The sequence below is a fragment of the Gopherus evgoodei genome, unplaced genomic scaffold (assembly GCF_007399415.2).
Source record: "Gopherus evgoodei ecotype Sinaloan lineage unplaced genomic scaffold, rGopEvg1_v1.p scaffold_69_arrow_ctg1, whole genome shotgun sequence".
NCBI classification, from domain to species: Eukaryota; Metazoa; Chordata; order Testudines; family Testudinidae; genus Gopherus; species Gopherus evgoodei.
In genome coordinates, this window is record NW_022060090.1 from 79,049 (window position 1) to 100,772 (window position 21,724).

Consider the following 21,724-nt stretch of genomic DNA (forward strand, 5'->3'; position numbering starts at 1 on the left):
ATTTCCTGCCTTGATCATTCAGACAGTTCCTTTACCATCCTATCCCCAGCACATCAGGGATTGCAATAGCAGGGGGCAGGTTTTCTCCGGGGAACTGAGATTTTTCAGAGGGTTGGTGGCTCCTTTCTTTCCTCACCCTGGAGTAATCTCAGCTTTTTATTCCATCCTTGATGTTTCAAAGAATAACAAGAGATGACTGAGGAAAGAGGTGGACAGGGCGAGTCTCAGGGGAGGGGCAGAGAGGTGCAAGTGGTGTGCAGGGCTGGTCTCATGGGTGGGGCAAAGAGGTGTGGGTGGTGGACAGGGAAGGTCAGGGGAGGTGGTAGAGAGGTGTGAGTGGTAGTCAGGGATGGTGTTAGGGGAGGGGGCAGAGAGGTTTGGGCAAGATGAGTCTCAGGGGAAGGGCAGAGAGGTGGGGACAGCAGGCAGACCTTGGGGTAAGGGGTGGAGAGGCACAAGGAGGCCTTTGGGGAGCAGAGGAGCAAGCAAAAGGTGGACCAGCAGGCCTCAGCCAAAGAGGAAGAGCAGGGGTGGGAAGTGGCCAAATGGGAGTGAGAGCAGAGCACAGGTGGGGCCTCAGAGGGAGGAGAATGAATTAAGGGAGGTGAAGTGGGCAGGGCCACCCAGAGGATTCAGGGGGCCTGGCACAAAACAATTTTGGGGGCCTCTTCCATAAAAAAAGTTGCAATACTCTCGAATATTATATTCTCTTGGGGGCCCTGCAGGGCCTGGGGCAAATTGCCCCATTTGCTCCCCCCCGGGTGACCCTGCCCTCAGCCTCTCCTTCTAAGTCCCCTGCCCCCTAATCATTTTTGTTGCCCTCTCCTAGACTCTCTCCAATTTGTTTCTGTAATGGGAGGGTGAAAACTGGACGCAATGCTCCAGATATGGCCTCACCAGAGCCAAATAGAGGGGAATAATCACTTCCCTCGATCTGCTGGCAATGCTTCTACTAATCCAGCCCAATATGACCAGTTACCCATATTGAATGCAGACCCAGCAATATTTGATCAATTGGTTACTGTCCATTCAGGAGGTTCTTTCCTACCTATTCATAAAGAATGAATCTGCTAAAACAGAGTGGAGAGAGCTGTCCCGTCCATGTAGTTAATCCATCTCCTCGACAAGTGGTAGCTACGTCACTGGGGGAAGCCATGTGGGTGGGCGTGCAAGCTGTGGTGCCTACATGCATCTATAAGTTTAATCAAACCCCATTTTTAAAAGCACTGTGGTCTGAGAACAGAACAGGAGATCTCTGAGGCTGGGCCTGTCCTTCAAAATCTTTAAGATCACTGACTTACCTCCACAGCAATCATGGGAGTATAGCTCAGTGGTAGACTGTTTGACTACAGATCAAGTGGTCCTTGGTTCAAATCCAAGGGCCCCCTTACAAACTTCTTCTTTCAACAAAAATAATGGCATTTCCATTATGTTCAGGAGTTCAACTGAATAGGTATCCCTGAAATGAATGGAAACACTCAATGTTTTCCTGTACAAATGCATAAAAACCTAGCAAACATGTGCCTCCACTGAAATCAGTTCCAATCCTCTAAAGGATTAAAGAATCCTTAGTGAGAATGCAGGAAAACATCATCCCAATGTGCAGAAAGAATAGTAAATATGGCAGGCGACCAGCTTGGCTTAGCAGTGAAATCCTTGCTGACCTTAAATGCAAAATAGAAGCTTCCAAGAACTGGAAGATTGGACAAATGACCAGGGAGGAGTATAAAAATATTGCTCAGGCATGCAGGAGTGAAATCAGGAAGGCCAAATCACACATGGAATTGCAGCTATCAGGAGATGTTAAGAGTAAGAAGAAGGGTTTCTTCAGGTAACATGAAGAAAGTCAAGGAAAGTGTGGGCCCCTTACTGAATGAGGGAGGTAACTTAGTGGACAGAGGATGTGGAAAAAGCTAATGTACTCAATGCTTTTTTTGCCTCTGTCTTCACAAACAAGGTCAGCTCCCAGACTGTTGCACTGGGCAGCACAGTATGGGGAGAAGGTGACCAGCCCTCTATGGAGGAATTAGTGGTTTGGGACTATTTAGAAAAACTGGAGACGAGCACATGTCCATGGGGCCGGATGCGCTGCATCCGAGGGTGCAAAAGTAGTTGGCAGATGTGATTGCAGAGCCATTGGCCATTATCTTTGAAAACTCATGGCGATCGGGGGATATCCCGGATGACTGGAAAAAGGCTAATGTAGTGCTCATCTTTAAAAAAGGGAAGGAGGAGGATCCAGGGAACTACAGGTCAGTCAGCCTCACCTCAGTCCCTGGAAAAATCATGGAGTAGGTCCTCAAGGTATCAATTCTGAAGCACTTAGGGGAGAGGAAAGTGATCAGGAACAGTCAGCATGGGTTCAACAAGGGCGAGTCATGCGTGACTAATCTAATTGCCTTCTATGAGGAGATAACTTGGTCTGTGGATGAGAGAAAAGCAATGGATGTGTTATTCCTTGACTTTAGCAAAGCTTTGGATATGGTCTCACACAGTATTCTTGCCAGCAAGTTAAAGAAGTATGGGCTGGATGAATGAATTATAAGGTGGACAGAAAGCTGGCTAGATCGTTGGGCTCAACGAGTAGTGATCAACAGCTCCATGTCTAGTTGACAGCTGGTTTCAAGTGGAGTGCCCCAAGGATTGGTCCTGGGGCCGGTTTTGCTCAATGTCTTCATTAATGATCTGGAGGATAGTGTGGACTGCACCCTCAGCAAGTCTGCAGATGACACTAAACTGGGAGGAATGGTAGATACGCTGGAAGGCAGGGATAGGATACAGAGGGACCTAGAGAAATTAGAGGACTGGGCCAAAAGAAACCTGATGAGGTTCAACAAAGACAAGTGCAGAATCCTGCACTTAGGATGGAAGAATCCCATGCACTATTACAGACTAGGGATGGAAGGGCTAGGCAGCAGTTCTGCAGAAAAGGACCTAGGGGTTACAGTAGACGAGAAGCTGGCTATGAGTCAACAGTGTGCCCTTGTTGCCAAGAAGGCTAACGACATTTTTGGCTATATAAGTAGGGGCATTGCCAGCAGATCGAGGGATGTGATCATTCCCCTCTGTTTGACATTGGTGAAGCCCCATCTGGAGTACTGTTTCCAGTTTTGGGCCCCACTCTACAAGAAGGATGTGGAAAAATTGGGAAGAGTCCAGAAGAGGGCAACAAAAATGATTAGGGGGCTGGAGCACATGACTAATGAGGAAAGGCTGAGGGACCTGGGCTTGTTTAGTCTGCAGAAGAGAAGACTGAGGGGGGATTTGATAGCTGCTTTCAGCTACCGGAAAGGGGGTTCCAAAGAGGATGGATCTAGACTGTTCTCTGTGGTACCTGATGAGTAATGGTCTCAAGTTGCAAATGGGGATGATTAGGTTGGATATTAGGAAAAAACTTTTTCACTAGGACGCTGGTGAAGCACTGGAATGGGTTAACTAGGGAGGTGGTGGAATCTCCTTCTTTAGAGGTTTTAAAAGTCAGGCTTGACAAAGCCCTGGCTGGTATGATTTAGTTGGGGATTGGTCCCGCCTTGAGCAGTGGATTGGACTAGATAGCTCCTGAGGACCTTTCCAACCCTGATATTCTATGATTATATGATTAGATGCTCTAATGGTCACTTCTGGCCATAAAGTCAACTAATTTCTGAAAAACTGAGTGTAGCATTGGGAGCAGCATCTGATGTTTTCCTGTCTAGCCGGCTTGCTGCCTAGAACGAACGCTCCTTGAGTGGAGTGATCCACAGGGAGTAGCTCAAACCTCCAAAGTGCCTGGCCAGGGGCAGGACATTGGCACAGCAAGGGAGGGGTGTGGCAGTGACATCACAAAGGTCTTTTGCAGGACTTGAGACTATTGGTCCAAGGTGGTGGGGAAGTGGTGACCTCACAGAGAGATGCTGACATCAGCCAGGCAGGACAGGGGTGAGGGGCTAGGGAAACCTCAGAGACCCCTGTGGCTTTGCTTCAGCAAGTCTCCTTCTCCAGGTCTCTCTTTGAGGACTGAGAGAGTATTCGGGTTCACGGACATGAGCGCCAGGAGGAACCTCTTTCAAGTTTTCTCCTTCCCTTGTAGTGATTTTACTAGAAAACAGCCATCCCTGTTTAGAAGGTAAGAGGCTCCTGGAGGTTTGAAACCTGTTCAGTCTGATCCATCTGGTGACAGTTGAATTCTAGGCATGGAAAACACGAGCTTAAGGAGGCAGAATATTAATCCACACCTGGGATTTTGTCCCTTAGAATCACTGGGGACATTAGGGTTTGTCCTTTTTTGTTTCACCTTTTTGTCCATCCATCCTTCCCTCATTTCTCTTCTTCTCTTACTTTTTTTCTCCTTTTTCCTATTCCCCTCCCAACACCAGCAGATATGCTTGTGTGTGTGTTGGGGGATTGCTCTGCATCTCCCACTGTGGGAGGTCCACCCAAAAATATGAGGCTGAAATAGTGCTCGGGCCGTGATCCCCACCAATGACCTGGGCCATCCTTTGGGCTCTCTGGTGAGAACCCTCAGCCTTCCATCCTCAGTCTCTACCCTGATTGACTGAGCAGGGGGTTATTGACAGGGAGGAGACTCAGGTCCTTGTTGTTCTCTTTTAAGACCAAGGAAATAAGTCAGAATCAGTTCTATGTTTGACAAATTTTGCTGCTTCTCTGTGTTAATTGTCTCTGAGCAGTTCATGATTCTCTCTAATATTGTAGTTCTCAAATACTTGCTGAAAAATTACTGTCACTGTTGTTGGTCTGGAGCTCATCTGAGAGCACTTTATTCAGGTCATTCAGTGTCTGAAATTCAAAATCCGATGGTTAGCTTGAAAATCAGGACTCTTGAATCCTATTCCCAGCTCTGCCTCTGACTGGCTGTGTGACCTAAGACAAGTCAATTCTCCTTTCTGAGCCTTAACTTCTCCCTCTTTCAAGTAGGGATAATGATGATCTGCTCCTACCTACCTGATGGTGGGTGGAGGATGGGGATCCACTGGAGAGTGTCACTAGGAGTAGTGCATAATATGAGGTGTCCTATCACATTTATTCAGAGCAGATTATGACATAATAGAATAGCTGAAACAGTCTATTTATTTGTATTTTTTTATTGCGAAATTGTTAAGAGCAGCAACGACTTAGCTCAGATTGAAGCATTTTATCTAATGTTTGAAATCTAAGTGTCTCCTCTTTGTGTGTGATGAGACAATTTAACACACCGTGACAAACAGGAGATGCTTTTGTTTTGCCACAAAATCTTTTTGCAAAGAACTTTCATCCCACTTGTTATGATTTTGAGAAACAAACTGGTTTACTCTGAATGGGATTTTCTGACAGAAACGGTTTGAATGAAATTTCCCCACTGTTTCGATTCCTGAGCTCTATTTCTGCCTCTGGGGGAGTTTGTTGTCTGTTAGAACAGGAGTTGGAACTGGAGACTTCTCATTCTGGCTCTGCCACCGCCTTGCTGTGTAGGCCCTTGGGTTGGTCACTTTCCTTCTCTGGCCTGCAGGCTCCTCCCCATCTGTCCAATGGGAACAGGGACAGTTCTTGAGCTCTGGGCAGTTGTGAGCCTGAGTGAGATATGGGAAGTTAAAGCCCTCTGTGAAGGAGAAAGGGGAGTTTCACAGTGTTTTAGCACCAAGGAATTCTAAAGTTTGCTAAAATGTCTAGTCTGTGGAAACAAGAAATAGTTGGGGCCAAACTTTTTAAGCACTGCCTTTTTAAAGCCCATTCAAGGATGTGAGTCCCTTTCTTTTAGGTAGCTGGAGTTCTTTGCCAGCAGGAGAGAAGAGGTTCCTGTCTCCGTTTTTGTGGCCTTAACAATCCAGATGTTGTGCCCCAATTCTCGTCTGAGATCCCTGAAAAAGAACATCTTCCAATTCATGAACAAGACAGAACCTATCTCTAAAAGGGGAACAAAGAGACCCCCCTGGGACTTACAGACTAGCTAGCCTCACTGCCATAGCTGTAGAGATCCTGCAATACATTCTTAAACAATCAGTTTGTCAGCAGCACCTACAGAATAATTTGGTTTTTAGGACTAGTGAGCATGGATTTGTCAAGATCAAATCATTCCAAACTGATCCTCTTTCCTTCTTTGGCAGGGTTCTGGGCCTGGTGGAGGTGGGTAAACAGTAGATGGGAACTAGTTTGGTGTTACTAAGGCTATTCACACAGTCCCATAGGACATTCTCACAAGCAAATGAGGGAAATGTGCTCTACCTGCAATCAGTGTAATGTGGGTGGAGAGCTGGTTGAAAGCCCAGACTCCAGGAGCCCTTCTCCATATTTGGCCATCCAATGGAGAGGGTGTACCTAGTGGGCCCGGCAGGAATCAGTCTGGGGTACAGTACTATTCAATATTTTCATGAATGAATTGGAAAATGGAGTGGAGAGCATGCTTCTAAAATTTGCAACTGACACCAAGCATTTTGGAGCACAGGATTGAAATTCAAAATGCCCTTAACAAATTGGAGAGTTGGTCTTCTTGAGCTAGCAGCAAAGAATCCTGTGGCACCTTATAGACTAACAGACGTTTTGGAGCATGAGCTTTCGTGGGGGAATACCCACTTTCTCAGATGCATGTCACATGCATGCATCTGAGGAAGTGGGTATTCCCCCACGAAAGCTCATGCTCCAAAACGTCTGTTAGTCTATAAGGTGCCACAGGATTCTTTGCTGCTTTTACAGATCCAGACTAACACGGCTACCCTCTGATTCTTGAGCCAAACTCCATAGCTGGGCCCCTCGCTCTAGACTGGGCTGAAGTGAAACCCCAGAGCCAAACACTCCTCCTGGGCAGTGCGCTCCAACCTTGAACGGTCAGATGCTGCTTAGCACTGTAAGAGCAGCTTTTGCTGGAGGATTCTCCCAGCACTTTCCAATAGCGGGAAAGTATTAAATCCCCATTTGTACGCTGGGTACAGAGCCCTAGAGCGGGGAGCAACTTGCCTAAAGTCTCTCAGAAAAAGAAAAACAACCAGTAGTGGAACAAATAGGAAATCCAGCAATGGAACTCAGGAGTCCTGGGGGTGTGCTAGGGTGACCAGATGTCCCGATTTTATAGGGACAGTTCCAATTTTGGGGTCTTTTTCTTATCTAGGATCGTATTACCCCCCACCCCCTGTCCCGATTTTTCACTCTTGCGGTCTGGTTACCCTAAGGTATGCACAGGTGTGGGTCCCAGCTGCTCCCTATCCCCCCTCCCTCATTGCAGCAGATGTGCAGGGTTACTGCCCTGGGAACTGCAGGGTACCAGTGGACATGGGGCTGGCTGGAGGCAGGGCAGGGTCTGACTGGAGTTGGGGTCTGGCTGCAGGTAGGGCAAGGGGTGGGGGATTGGCTAGAGACAGGGGTGTGTGGGGCAGGCTGGCTGGCTTCAGGTAGGGCCGCAAGGGGTGCAGCAGGGGTTGGCAGGGCTAGAGACAGAGGAGTGCGGGACTGGCTGGCTTCAGGCAGAGAGGTGCATCAGGGATTGGCTGGAGACAGGGCAGGGGGTGCAGGGCTGGTGTGGGCTGGGAGTGTGTGGGGGCTGACTGGCTTTGGGCAGGGCCACAAGGGGGTGCAGCAGGAGGAGTTGCCTGGAGACAGGGAAGGGGGTGTAGCAGGGGCTGGCTGTGGGCAGGGGGTGTGGGGCTGGCTGCAGGCAGGGCATTGAGGATGTGGCTGCTGCGGGCAGCGCAGGGGGAGCAGGGCTGGCTGCAGACGAGCTGACTGCTGGCAGGGCATGGGGGTCCTGGGGTGCGGGGCTGGCTGCAGGTAGGGCAGGGGGTACAGGACTGGCTGTAGGCAGGGCAGGGGGTATGGGGCTGGCTTCAGGCAGGGCAGGGGGAGCAGGGCTGGCTGGAGGCAGGGGCTGGCTGCAGGTAGGGCATGGAGTGCGGAGCTGGCTGCAGGGAGGGCAGAGGGTGGAGAGCTCACTGAAAATGTACTGAGAGGTATTTTAAGGTGAAGATAACACCATGGTTACCAGGTGACTGGCACATCCTGCATTAAAGAAAGGAAGGGACCTGGAGTTAAGAGTCTGAAGTATTTGTTACCAACCCTGTCACTGTCTGATCCCCCTTCAGCTCGGAGCAGGTTTGTATGTTGCTGTGTGGAACGCACAGACTCCTGCAGAGCAGGGGCAGCTGTTTCCATGGCAGAGAGCCTGGCACTTAAGACACTTTCTACACTTGCTCTTTTGAAGCAATTCAATAAAATAACGGTGGAGCTACAATGTCCGGGCCAAAATTTTAGCCCCCCCCCTTGGTGCAAAAACGCTATTTTAGGATCTAAACAGGAGGCTTCCAGTGCTAGGACACCTGACCAGAGAGCTCAATGGGGGCATAACAGCTGCTGACTCTGAGGGTCCTGGGCTAAATCCGCTTGCAGGTGGAAGTGTGTTGATTTATTTGATCGATAATGAGGAAGGATAAGATTTAATCACAGGGTTTTTTTAGTAAATGTCATGGACAGATCACGGGCAAAAAACACAAAATCACTGCCCATGACCAATCCATGACCTATACCATAAATATCCCTCATTGAATCTTGGAGAGGGAAGCCCAGGGGGTCCGTGGCACCAGCTGTGGGGGCAGAGAGTCCAGGGGGCCCGTGGCACCATGTACGGTGGGGAGAAGCCCCAGGGGAGCCCCCGAGGCCAGCCCTGCTCGGCCACCTCGGGACAGATGCCAGGAGCCACCAAGCTGTGGTTGCTCCTGCCACCCTTGGATCTACTGCTCAAGCTGTCCCCAGGCCAGCTGCTTGGGCAGCCACGGAGTCAGCCACACTGGCCACTGCAAACGTCACAGAATCTATGACTTTTGCAACCTCCGTGAGCGACACGGATCCCTTACAATGAGACAAAGCCCTCCCTGCTGTGACTGCAGTTCCTGGAAGGAAAGAGAAGAATAGAAAGTGAAGAGAGAGACTCCCTGTCACCTCTCTCCCTGCTGCCTCCCCCTTGTAGTCTATAATCCCATCCCACTGGGTTCGCTGTGCTGGTGCCATGGGGGTGACACTAGAGTTCTGGGGATTTAGGGGAGCCAAGGGGGCTCTTCACTTCTCAGCATTTCACACAAATTTGTCTTTGGGCTGAAGTATCTCCTATGGGGGCCTCTCAGTCAGAGCTGTACTTCACCTCCTTTGGGTGGGAGGGAGGTGTAAATTGTGGAATAGGCAGAGGTCTCCCATAAAGGGTCATATTGTTCTGGTGACTCATTTTGGCCGGAGTCACACATCCTCTGATACAGGATCATGTGTGGAACATGGAAACTCTGGCTTTTCCTAACTGCTGTAGAGTGTGAGTTCTGGGCAAGGGTAGGGGGAGAGGGAGCACGAGGAGAAAGGCAGAGACATTGGAGAAGAGTAACGGGGGAGAAGAGACAGAGAACACAGAGACAGTAAATGATTGAAGCAGAACAAGTGTCCCGACTCCATCTTGCTCATCACAGGTGTTCACAGAGCTGGGTAGTTGTAGGTTTTCCAGTGTCAAGTCTGAACTTTGATTCTAGCAATGTGAGTTCAAACATCAAGGGGATCTCCGCAGACCTGATCTCTCTCCCCTGGCTCCTGTTTTAATATTAATTTTTATTTTGACATATTTGGCTTAACTGTGATCTTCTCTTTCCCCACCTGTATTGCAATTTGGGTGGGTTTTGTTTTGCCTTTTTTTTTTTTTTGGTTCCCTTTGTTCATATCATTATAATAGTAACTGCAAAGGAATCGGTCGGAGCAAAAACTGACTCAAAACTTTATTTCTCCATCATGCAGGAGCATCAGATAAATATCCGCACACAGCTGGAATCATAACATGGAAGGCCGGGGACGGGAGATGCAGGTTTCCAAATGTTTTGTCTTCTCAGCCCCTTGTGTGCCTCCATCCTGTGTGACCGGCTGGGCTTTGACACATTTATTGTCTCAGTCTATTGATGATGTGATTGTAACATGTGACTGAAATTAAACCACTTCCAGACAAGGAACCAACAAAAGAGAAAAGCCATTATTGCATTGGCTGGGAATTGAAGCCAGGTCAACTGCTTGTGAAGGCAGCTATGCTCACCACTGTACCACCAATACATTTGGCAGGAGTAGCTTTCCTGCAGGCTATGTGTGCTGGTAAAGGGGGTGACACATGGCCATGGAGCTAGTGAGCAGGGTGGATGGGCTGGAAGCCTCCTGACAGCTGGGAGCAGAGTAAGGGGGCAAAGCTGAAAACAGATCTCATTGGGAGCTGGCCCCACACCCAACCCACCCCTAGGAGAGGGGAAGTGAAACTCAACCTCAATCATAGAAAAATCTTACCTGAGAAGGAAGGGAACAGCTTGTTTTAAAGACAAGGTTTGTGGTTTTTCCCCACTACATACAGAGGGGCTGGATAGTGCTGATTCCAGACAAGACTCCGGAAGGATAAGGAACAAATTCAGGCTGCCAGTGACCTGCAGGTGGGAGATGATCTTTTGTCAGTGATAGATGCCTCATCCTAAAGGCCTGTCTGCCCCCTTCTAGTGACTGTTTGGTACAGGAATGCAGCCCTCACTCCTGGGTCTCTCTTGGGGGAATAATGTTTCTGTGCAAAACAGAAAAGCTTTTAACAGAAAGGAGAGAAAGGAAATGGCCATGCAATGGGACAGGAATGTAAGGAATGAAACACACGATGCTCTTCCCACATGCATTGACTTTGAACCTTGTTGTTTGCAGTGTTGTTATATTCATGTTGGTCCCTGGACATGAGATATGGGGCAGGGAGGTGGGGGCTCACATATCATCTTTCAAAGGACCAAGGAAAGGAGTGTTATTTATTCCTCCTCATAACACAGGAACTAGGAGGGGTCACCAAATGAAATGAATAGGCTGCAGGTTTGAAACGAAGTATTTCTTCATACAATGCACAGTTAACCTGGGGAACTCTTTGCCAGAGGATGTTGTGAAGGCCAAGACTAGAACAGAGCTCAAAAAAGAACTAGAGAAGTGCATGGAGGACAGGGTCAACAATGGCGATTAGCCAGGAAGGGCAGGATAGTGTCTCTAGCCGTTGTTTGCCAGAAGCTGGGAATGGGCAACGGGAGAACCACAGAGCAATGACAAAGCTGGGGGTAGCCAGGTTGTCATGGGTGAGTAGTTAAGGGGGTGCACTAAAAATCCAGCAGTCACCCCCCTCCTCTCCACCCCCAAGCAGCTTTGAATCTTGATGACTCTCATGCTGAGTTTCCACTGCCTCAGCATCCTCAACCCCCACTGGAGGCCGGTGTAGAGTCCTTAGATCCCTGTTCATAGCTCAGATCTCAGCTGATGCACCATCCCTGCCCAGCAACCCACCATCTGCCCCAGGAGAACCAGCTGGTGGGCTGCATCCCCAGGCAGACAGCTTATACCGCTGCCCTCAGAGCAGCAGTTGCAGCTGTTGGCAGCTAATCCCCACCTAAGGCTTTGGGGAAGTAGCTGGGGATCACTTCCTTTTTCTTCCATACATAGAATCTCACTGTGTTTGAACACATTTCTCTCTAAAACTGAATTCAATTTAGAGCCACACCCCCCATTTCTGCTTTTAAGAGCCTCATTCCTGTACAGAAAACATAAGAACAGCCGTACCAGGTCACAGCAATGGTTCATCTAGCCCAGTGTCCTGTCTTCCAACAGTGGTCAATGCCAGATGCTTTAGAGGGAATCAACAGAACACATAATCATCAGGTGATCCATCCTGTTGCCCATTCCCAGCATCTTTACAGTTGTGAACACAAAGAAACATTTGGGGACCACTTGCAGCTACTCAGAATCATAGATTAGGGTTGGAAGAAACCTCAGGAGGTATCTAGTCCAACTGCAGGTCCTTTTCTGCAGAACTGCCGCTTAGCCAGTCTGTCCCCAGGCTGTAGCAGTGCAGGGGATTCTTCCTTCCTAAGTGCAGGACTCTGCACTTCTCCTTGTTCAACCTCCTCAGATTTCTCCTGGCCCAATCCTCCAATTTGACTAGGTCACTCTGGACCCAATCCCTACTCTCCAGTGCTTGGATTCTTTACATGCTTTCACAGAGCGAAGAGCACATGTTCCATGATTTCATAGGGCAGAGTTTTAGGGCTATTTTGAGTTAGGGAGCTATGCTATAGGGAGCTTTCCCTGTGTAGATCTGACAGGTGGATCAACATAGATGCACATTGTGACCATTCTAAGGGTGCTGAGGGCTGAGAGTCTCCTTGTTGACACCTGCCACTACTAAGGACTTTTGGCAGCTGGAAGTTAGCAACCAAGCTCACCAGCCTGTCAGGCACTCAAGCACCCTCCTCTGAGACACAGCAGCCCTGACAGTTGACAAGAGAGGCACCTTAACCCCTGAGTTCCTTCAACATGTCCCCCTCCGGGGTCCAGCTCCGATCACCAGATACTCTGGGTATGTCTATATTACCTGCCGAATCGGTGGGCACCGATCGATCCAGCGGGGATCGATATATCGCGTCTAGTGTAGATGCAACACATCGAGTGCTCTCCCCTCGACTGCTGCACTCCAGCTCGGTGAGAGACGCAAGCAGAGTCTACCAGGAGCTGCAGCAGTCGACTTACCGCGACGAAGACACCACAGTAAGTCAATCTAAGTACATTGAATTCAGCTACGTAATTCATGTAGCTGAAACTGCGTAACTCAGATCGATCCCCTCCCCTAGGGTAGACCAGGGCTCAGAAAAATCCCAGCTCCTCTCTGCCCAAAGTAATGGTACCTCCCAGGTTACCAGTTTTACTGGTATCACACACAGCACTTGAGCACAGTTATCAAAGAAACAGAAATTTCTTTAACAAGGGACAGAGATTTAAATAGAAACAAATGTGAGTGATAGAAACCAACCGTTATCAACAAACCAAAATCACAAAATGCAACCGACACTTTTTAATAGCTCCCTTCCCTATCTAAGTAGACTGAAGTGTGAGGTGACAGTCTATTGCACTGATAGCTAGTCCCTAGGAGCCATGCCCCTGCCTTTCTTGAAGCACCACTGGTCAGTAGTGATCTCCTTGGTGAATGGACCCAGAGTGTTTCTCTCCACCCTGTCATAAACTGAATCAGTCTTTTGTGTATATTCACAGAATGGACCATTTCCTCATTGTCATATTGTCCTTTTCACTTCCACAGGGTTTCGATGTCTATAATTTGTGTTTGATAGTTTTCCACTGGCTTTTCTGGGCTGGTGCAAAGGTTGACAATGCAGCAATACATCGCGTAACTGGCTAGCAAGGGACGGGTGACAATTCCCTCCCACTTGACTGGGCTCTCCCCAACAAGACCTATGATTGAGGTGACTCACTTTCATGACAATAGCATATGGGCATAATTTTCCATCTACTTACATGACTCCTTCAACAGGACTCATACACACCTCTTGCAGTGATCAGGAGTAACAATAATTTACAAGCTTTCACTAGAGATGTCACTGCTAAGCTTCCTGGATAAATATCATAAAAATTAGTGCATCAGGTGTGAAGAGTTTGTCAGGTCTGAGACAGGAGTTTCCTGTGAATTACTTTAACCTCTTTGCCAATTGGCACCAAAGAGCTTTTATCACACATGCACTGAGCTATACAGTCACACCCTGATAGAACAGAAAGGCCAACACAAAAAACAGAGAGAAGAACAATAAGATACTAAAATGACAATGGTTGGAACTCAACATTTCTCTCAGTCTTTGGACTGATGGGTACTAAGAGCTTTTCCCTCAGTTGAACCAAGTGATCGGATACCTGGCTCAGGCCTCCATAGTAGCAAGCTTTCTCACGTATAGGGAGATGGGTCAAAATTGGAATTGATGTCATGACTTGATTCTCAAAGGGGATCGATCTGTCTAAGGCTGTGTCTACCCTTCAAACATTGGAAATATTCTTCTGACAACCTAACACTGTCTACACTGGGGCTTAGGTCACATTAACTACTTCTCTCAGAGGACTGGATTTTTCACACTACTGAGAGATGTGGCCATGTCAACATAGCTTTTCAGTGTAGACCAGCCTTTGGATGGTTTTTTGATATGAAAGACAATGGACTTCAGCCTTTTCCTTGGTATTTGATGGTTGACAACTGCAGCTTTCCTACCTGTTGGACACATCCTATAACAGATGTCAGGCCTCTCCTTTGCAAATTAGAGAAGTGGGGAAGTCAGTGACCCTTACAGCGTAAGTGGGTAAAAAGTTATACAACTTGTCTCCTCGAGTTTTCCTTTTAATAGAAATTGACTTTGAAGCTAAGCAAAATGTGTTCTATTTGAAATACAAAAAATAAAATCTATACAGACCCAATATTCTCTTATACACTAACACCTATTCTCCAACCCCAACCTTTGGAGTGAGGTTTTCTACCAGAACTCCCTGCACTACAGGGGGTAAATTATATCAAAGTAACTTTTGAAGATTAGCCATCATTTCCTGTACAATTAAAAAAAGAAAAAAACAAGACAACTTTCAGTTTTCCAAAATAATTCAGATTATCAAACAATTAGTCTCTTACTCTTTAACCAATAACCACCTATAATTTCATTTTCATTGGCAACATTAACCCATTCAAAAATCACAAATTCTTGTCATATATGTTAGTTTTCTTTTAATCCTCATTGCCAACACCTGAACCTTGGCTCAAGTTGTGGTTTGTCCCAGCACTTCTGAGAGTTCATATCTCTCTGGTTCTTCTGCCATGCGTGTTGGTGGAAGGCGTCTCCTATGTGGGAATGTTTGCATCCTGAGGAAAAATACCTCTCTTGTCACACTTTAAATCTTTTAAAGTAGTAGGAGGTAGGGGAGAAGTGATGTAAGTGCATAAAACACAAGAAAAAACTGTCTGATCTTCACTACAGATATTTATTGGTATAATTATTGCTCACGGATGTGAAAAATCGAGACAGCTGAGCAGCGTAGTTACACAGCTCTAATCCCCTGTGTAGATAGCGCTACATCAGCAGGAGAGCTTCTCCTGCCAACACAGCCAACTGAGACAATATTGATTTAAACAATTGAACTACACTGTGCTCATATGCACTTTCCTCAGTTACTGGGGGGTCTGCTGTTGTTCCCATTTCCAAGTGGAGATTTTAAATCAATGCTGTGTCTCTGTTAGCATGGCCAGTAAACTGGAGAGTTCTCTCCTGTTGACAGAGCTGCACTTGAACTTTCTCCATGTCATCATGCAAGGATGGGGAAAAGCAAAGCTGAAGTGAGAAATGATGACTTTAGCAAATGCTCATTTGTCTTCAATTCTCCAATAAATCTGAGCTGAACTAATATCTAATTGTGTGACCACACAGCCATCAAGAAAGATAGAAACCTAGATCACAGCGAGAAAGAATACATGACAATGAAGTGTAAAATGAAATTCCAGAGCAGGTTACATCTAAATATTTAGAATCAGGACAAGAGATTCTCCCATCACATTCTCCTCTGATCCATTCAAACCTGCTTCACTCAGCACTGTCTCAATAGTCAGTTATGTTATTTACAACATGTTTCGTATCCGAGCATTCCCATAATGGGGGAAAAAACAGCCACCTTGCCAGAATTGGCTTTACCAATAGATGGAACCTGGGATTTAAACTCTAAATGATGACACTGTATTTAGGATCCATTTGAATTCCCCTTCCAGCCCTTTGATACTTTCATCTCCAGTCATAGCGACTCTGGTATAGGATTAAATAAGTCAAAGCATCATCTCCAAGCACGGACAACTGAGAACACTTCATCACATGACACTTTGAGAAGTGGAGGGGTAGAATGTGATGATGATAAACTCTGCCTGGCTCAGAAAAAAGGTAACAGTTCTGCCGTGATGGGGAAGGAGGGAATCTCTGAGTCACCCCATTTCCTTCCAAGTATCAGAGGGGTAAGCTGTGTTAGTCCAGCTCTGTACGTGACAAAGAGTCCTGTGGCACCTTGCAGACTAACAGACGTATTGGCGCATAAGCTTTAGTGGGTGAATCCTCAATTAATCAGATGCATGTAGTGGAAATTTCCAGAGGCGGGTATAAATATGCAGGCAAGAATCAGGCTAGAGATAACAAGGTTAGTTCAATCAGGGAGGATGAGGCTCTCTTCTAGAAGTGGAGGTGTGAACACCAAGGGAGGAGAAACTGCTTTTGTAGTTAGCTATTCATTCACAGTCTTTGTTTAATCCTTAGCTGATGGTGTCAAATTTGAAAATAAACGGAAGCTCAGCAGTTTCTCTTTGAAGTGTGGGTCTGATGTTTTTTTGCTGCAAGATGGTATTTTTAAATCTGTGATTGTGTGTCCAAGGAGACTGAAGTGTTATCCTATAGGTTTTTCTATATTGCTTATGCTCCAAAACGTTTTTTAGTCTATAAGGTGCCACAGGATTCTGTCACTTTTTACATCTCCTTCCAGTATCACAGAGGCTGAAATGACACTTTTTTCTTGCCCTTGCTCCTCTTCATTTAAATATAATTTGAAAAGTTCCCATGATAATTGCTCTTCAGTACAACCCAAAGCAACGTGAGAACAACTGGCAATGATACAATCCGCATCACTGGTGACTCTAACAATACCTTCGCAATAGGAGGAATGGTATAAATGTGCTGCTCCCTTGTTTCTTATGGGAAGGGATGTCATAAACAGATAAGTAAGAGTTAATGGAACAGAAGTACTTCATATCTCTTTTGCCTGTAAAGGGTTAACAAGATCAGTGAGCCTGGCTGTCACCTGACCAGAGGACCAATCAGGGGACAGGACATTTTCAAATCTTGAGGGAGGGAAGTTTGTGTGTGTGCTGTTAGAATTTGTTGTTCACACTGAGGGCTCAGAGGGACCAGACGTGCAACTAGGTTTCTCTCCAATCTCCCTGATACAGGCTCTTATAAGTTCAGAATAGTAAGTGCTAGACAGATAAGGCGAGTTAGGCTTATGTTTGTTTTCTTTATTTGCAAATGTGTATTTGGCTGGAAGGAGTTCAAATTTGTATTTTGCTGAAAGGATTTTAATTTGTACTTGTATACTTAGGCTGGGAGGATATTCCCAGTGTCTATAGCTGAAAGATCCTGTACCTAATCCATCTTAAATTTACAAAGATAATTTTTACTGTTTTTTCTTTCTTTAATTAACAGCTTTTCTTGTTTAAGAACCTGATTGTTTTCTTTATTCTGGTGAGACCCCAGGGGACTGGGTCTGGATCCACCAGGGAATTGGTGGAGAGAAAGGAGGGAAGCGGGAGAGAAAGGTTAATTTCTCTCTATGTTAGGATTACTTTTCTCTCTCAGGGAGAGTCTGGGAGGGGGAGAGAGAAGGAGGGGGGAAGGAGGTGAATTTTCCTCCCTGTTTAAAGATTCAAGGAGTTTGAATCACAGTGATCTTCCAGGGTAACCCAGGGAGGGGAAGCCTGGGAGAGGCAATGGTGAGGGAAAGGGTTTAGTTTCCTTGTGTTAAGATCCAGAGGGACTGGGTCCTGGGGGTCCCCGGGCAAGGTTTTGGGGGGACCAGAGTGTACCAGGCACTGGAATTCCTGTTTGGTGGCAGCGCTACAAGTACTAAGCTGGTAATTGAGAGAGGAATTCATGCTGGTACCCCATCTTTTGGACACTAAGGTTCAGAGTGGGGAATTATACCATGAGAAGGGCACACTCGAACTACTCATGGGAGAATGGAGTTGATAGAAAGGACAAATGGGTCCACCTCAAAGAGACAAACTGCAAAATGCAAAACTGGGCCACTCATCTGGACAAGCTGAGGGATATCGGTGCTTCAAGCAGTTCAAAAAGCTTTTAAAAGTTACTCTGTGGGAATCAGGAAAAGTATTAAAGTATTGATAGCCCTAGAGGGTTTTATAGTGTTGATCCCCCGTGCAGATTCTCTGACGGCTCACATGGGCTCAGTGGCAAGACAAGGTTTTCCCACACTCACTGCTTCCATTGGGTCTCATACCTGTGTGGATTCTCTGATGTCTAGAAAGGTGAAAGCTGTGAAGGAAGCTTTTCCCACACTCCCGGCATTCATAGGGCCTCTGCCCTGTGTGGATTCTCTGATGGTTATTAAGGCTTGAGCTGCGAGTGAAGCTTTTCCCACACTCCCGGCATACATAGGGCCTCTCTCCCGTGTGGATTCTCCGATGCCCAGTAAGGTGAGAGCTGGTAATGAAGCTTTTCCCACACTCACTGCATTCAAAGGGCCTGTCCCCTGTGTGGATTCTCTGATGTCTAGAAAGGCCTGATCTCTCAATGTAGCTTTTCCCACACTCACAGCATTTATAGGGCCTCTTCCCTGTGTGGATTCTCCGATGAACAGAAAGGGATGATCTGTGAGGGAAGGTTTTCCCACATTCACGGCATTCATAGGGCCTCTCCCCTGTGTGGATTCTCTGATGTTGAGAAAGGGCTGATCTGTGAGTGAAGGTTTTCCCACAGTCACGGCATTCAAAGGGCCTCTCCCCTATGTGGATTCTCTGATGTTGAGAAAGGGCTGATCCTTCAGTGAAGCTTTTCCCACACTCATGGCACTCATAGGGCCTCTTCCCTGTGTGGATTCTCTGATGTTTAGAAAGGTCTGATCTGCGAGTGAAAGTTTTCCCACACTCATGGCATTCAAAGGGCCTCTCGCCTGTGTGGATTCTTTTATGATCAACAAGACTTGATTTGTAAGGGAAAGTTTTCCCACACTCACGGCATTCATAGGGCCTCTCCCCTGTGTGAATTCTCTCATGTCGAGAAAGGGTTGATCTTTGAGTGAAGCTTCTCCCACACTCACAGCATTCATAGGGCCTCTTCCTTGTGTGGATTCTCTGATGTTTAGAAAAGCCTGATCTGTGAGGGAAGGTTTTCCCACACTCACAGCATGTATTTTTCCTCTTTTCCATGAGGATTTCCTGCTGTGTTGTGGTTTCCTTGATGCTCTTCCGAGTTTCTCGACAGAAAATAAATTTACCTACTCTCTTCCCTGGCTGGTTTCCCTGCTCTCTTTCCGGTTTGTGCTGAATCTCACAGGAGTTTCCCTGCTCATGACTGCTGGATACATTCCTTTTCAATCTTTGCAAAAATGCTCTGTGTTTATCCACTTGCTCGACATTTTCCTGCTGAAAATTCTGCTCCTCTCTCTTACCTACCATTGCATCACCTGCTGCGATAGAAACAGAAACCTCAAACAGGAATGGAAAGGGGAAGGCCAAACCAAAACAAGTGCTGGAGACAGGTCAAATAAAAACAAGAACTGAACTCCTCCAAATTCTTCCCCTAAATAGGAGAGAGGAGGGGATCAATTGGGCCTTCACATCCCATCCAAATTCACAGGGGGAAGGAAGGAAGCCACAGCCTGGTGTCTGCTGGGATCTACAGGAAGCCATGAGTTATGTTTACCCTGAGGATACGACGCCTGCTAGGGACAATAATGAACTGAGAGACCTCCCCAAGGGCTTTGATAGGCATACCAGATGTTTCCTTCAGGCACTTACAGATTCTGAGCTGGTTTAATGTTTCCTCACCTGTGCAGGGGGCTCTCAGGATCCATCTTTCCTCTGAACCCTGGAGGTCTGGGACCCATGGCTCTTCTCCTTGTTCCAGCTGGGAGATTATATGAGGTTTGGAAACTGGAAACCCTGCTCAGATGAAAGAAAACAAAGGAGTTCAGGTGATTTCATATGACTGTGTCATAAAAACACTCTATTAATTTAACTTCAGTGCTTAGTGTGACCCAGTGTGCCTGGGGCAGTACTCACTGAAAAGGCCAGATCAGGGCAGGCTGAAAAAGGGAGAGCAGATGCTCCAAAAACTGGTGGTTAACACGGAAATTAAACTCACCGACCAGTCACCAACTGTGCTTCTGATCCCTCATGCTGGTTATTAAGAACTTGAAAAAAGAAATCACACGGCCCCCTTTATTGCATTCTAGTTCTCTGACTCCCAATCAGCACCTAGGTCCAGCACAGTGAGAGGTTATTTAAAAACTCTGCTCACATAAACAGTGTTCTTCTGACCCCAGAGTTGGCCACATTACCAGGTCAGTATAGGTTTGGATCTTACCCCAAAATACTATGATGCCAGCCAATCCTTAGCACCCAAACTAACGGTTTATAAGCAAGAAAGCATCCAAATGAAAGATTTATTATAAAAGAAAGAAAGAAAAAGGGAGTTGTTAAATGGGACAGCAATCAGATATATATATTTCTGAATGTATCTAGTTCTTAGCAGTATTGGTGAGTTTCTGGCTTTAAAGGTTCTCTGGTACACATCCACATTATTCAGTTCTTTGTTCAAGCCTTCAGTTTGTAGAGAAGTTGCTCTAGAGGTAGGAAGAGGGATTGAAGACAAAATGGAGATGATGCAGCTGCCCTTTACATTCCTTTTTCCAAGTGGCTTCTACTTCTTGGATCCCAAACACAAACTTCACAGCACATAGCATGGAAAAGCCTTGGGGGTCTCAGTACACAGGCAAACCCTGGCATATCTTGCTGACTCAATAGGTGTATCCCCTTAATCCTTTCAATGGGTTTATTGTATGGCTGATGACCCTGGATGGGCCATCCAACAGGCTGGGCAGCGCTGATGCCAATATGTCTGGAGGTGTCATTCAGAAACACTACACAAGTCTGGAATACAGATATACCCTACATATCTGTAACTCACAATACAAAGATAGAAACAAGATCATCATACTTGGAAAATCATAACATTTTCATTGACACCTTACATGGCATATCTAGCACGATTCATTGCAATTTCATCATATTGGTATTTATAATAAAATACTATTAGTATAAAGTGCCTCTCAATTCCATACAGTGTCACTTAATAAACCGGTCAATTCCCAGGACTGGTACCCGGGTGTTTGAAGATGACGAACGCCTTGCTTGTGAGGGACTGAAATACCCACATATATGTTGGGAATACAGACACTGTGCAAGTCTGTTCCCCTATGTTCACTCTTCTAGAAAATTATGATTAATTTTGTTCATAGTATGTGTCAGGGCTGAATCCCCACTCTGTCACTTCGAGTGCAGAAAGTGGGGGCCTGCTAGGATTCTAAAAATTAATTTGACCCACTCTAGGCTTGTATTAAAATCCCAAAGTTACAGCTTTTCTCTGACCTTGGCTTGGTAAATGCTGCCACCACACAAATGCAAAAAAACCCCAAACCCTTGGACCCAGGAAGGAGCACTTGGGAATTTTTCCCTCTGGGGCACCCTCAAGCCCTTTCACCTCCCCTCCGGGAAAGAGCTGAGAAAGAAAACAAAAGAAAATAGCTGTGGCTATCAGCTAATCAAATCACATGCACAAACCTCTTAGGACACCAAAAATCCAATCCTGTTCTTAAAAGAGGTAAATTTTATTAAAATCGAAAAGGAAAACAGTACATCTGGAACTTAGGCTTTTGCTAGATCTTAAAAGAAAATTTTTGAAAGCATCCAAAATAGCTTTCTTCTGGGTTCAGCTTAAAGCTTACAAGCAAACAAAAGCATCTGGGATAGCACAGAGGAGCTCCAAAAGCCAAAATAAAAATTAAATCTGATTGTGTCTGTCTAAACATTCTCTAGCCAAACCATTTCTTCTAGGTATGGAAGATGAATTTTCATACCTGCTTCAAGCCTTACACAACATTGCTAGTCCGTGTCACCTTCTCCGGAGAACAAAAGATAAAGGGAAAGTTACTTTCCCATTTAACAAAGTTCTAGCCTTTCTATTGGCTCCTTTGCTCAGGTGCCCAATACTTTTCTTTTACCTATAGGTTCGTTACCCTTTAGAGGTAAAGCAAGCAGAGAACTTGCACCAACAGGGATTTTACAGCCAACTGGCTGGCTGGGTATTTA

General features: G+C 46.3%; 2 protein-coding genes and 1 non-coding gene across 3 annotated transcripts in view; 2 read left to right on the forward strand and 1 right to left on the reverse strand.

The window, feature by feature from the left end:
- LOC115643738 (zinc finger protein 660-like) overlaps nucleotides 1-21,724 on the forward strand; it is a 579,185-nt gene that overhangs the window by 56,476 nt on the left and 500,985 nt on the right. The gene's annotated exons all lie outside the window — the stretch shown is intronic.
- On the forward strand, nucleotides 1,317-1,388 carry TRNAC-ACA. The gene has a single exon. It is a non-coding gene; the product is annotated as a tRNA-Cys (tRNA).
- LOC115643734 (zinc finger protein 501-like) lies at nucleotides 17,801-19,441 on the reverse strand. Its single transcript, XM_030547730.1, has 3 exons — nucleotides 19,403-19,441; nucleotides 17,937-19,038; nucleotides 17,801-17,873 (listed from the first exon to the last, which is right to left on the reverse strand). The coding sequence occupies exons 2-3, from the start codon at nucleotides 19,028-19,030 to the stop codon at nucleotides 17,801-17,803; spliced, it is 1,167 nt and encodes a 388-aa protein (XP_030403590.1). The 5' UTR covers nucleotides 19,031-19,038; nucleotides 19,403-19,441.

What these genes read in the sequence shown, in the direction of transcription:
- LOC115643734 (XM_030547730.1), bottom strand. Translation starts at nt 19,030, where the DNA reads ATGGTAGGTAAGAGAGAGGAGCAGAATTTTCAGCAGGAAAATGTCGAG. An exon ending in CATCAGAGAATCCACACAGG is followed by an intron (nt 17,874 to 17,936) that starts GCAGAGGCCCTA and finishes TCACCTTTCTAG; the next exon opens with ACATCAGAGAATCCACACAG.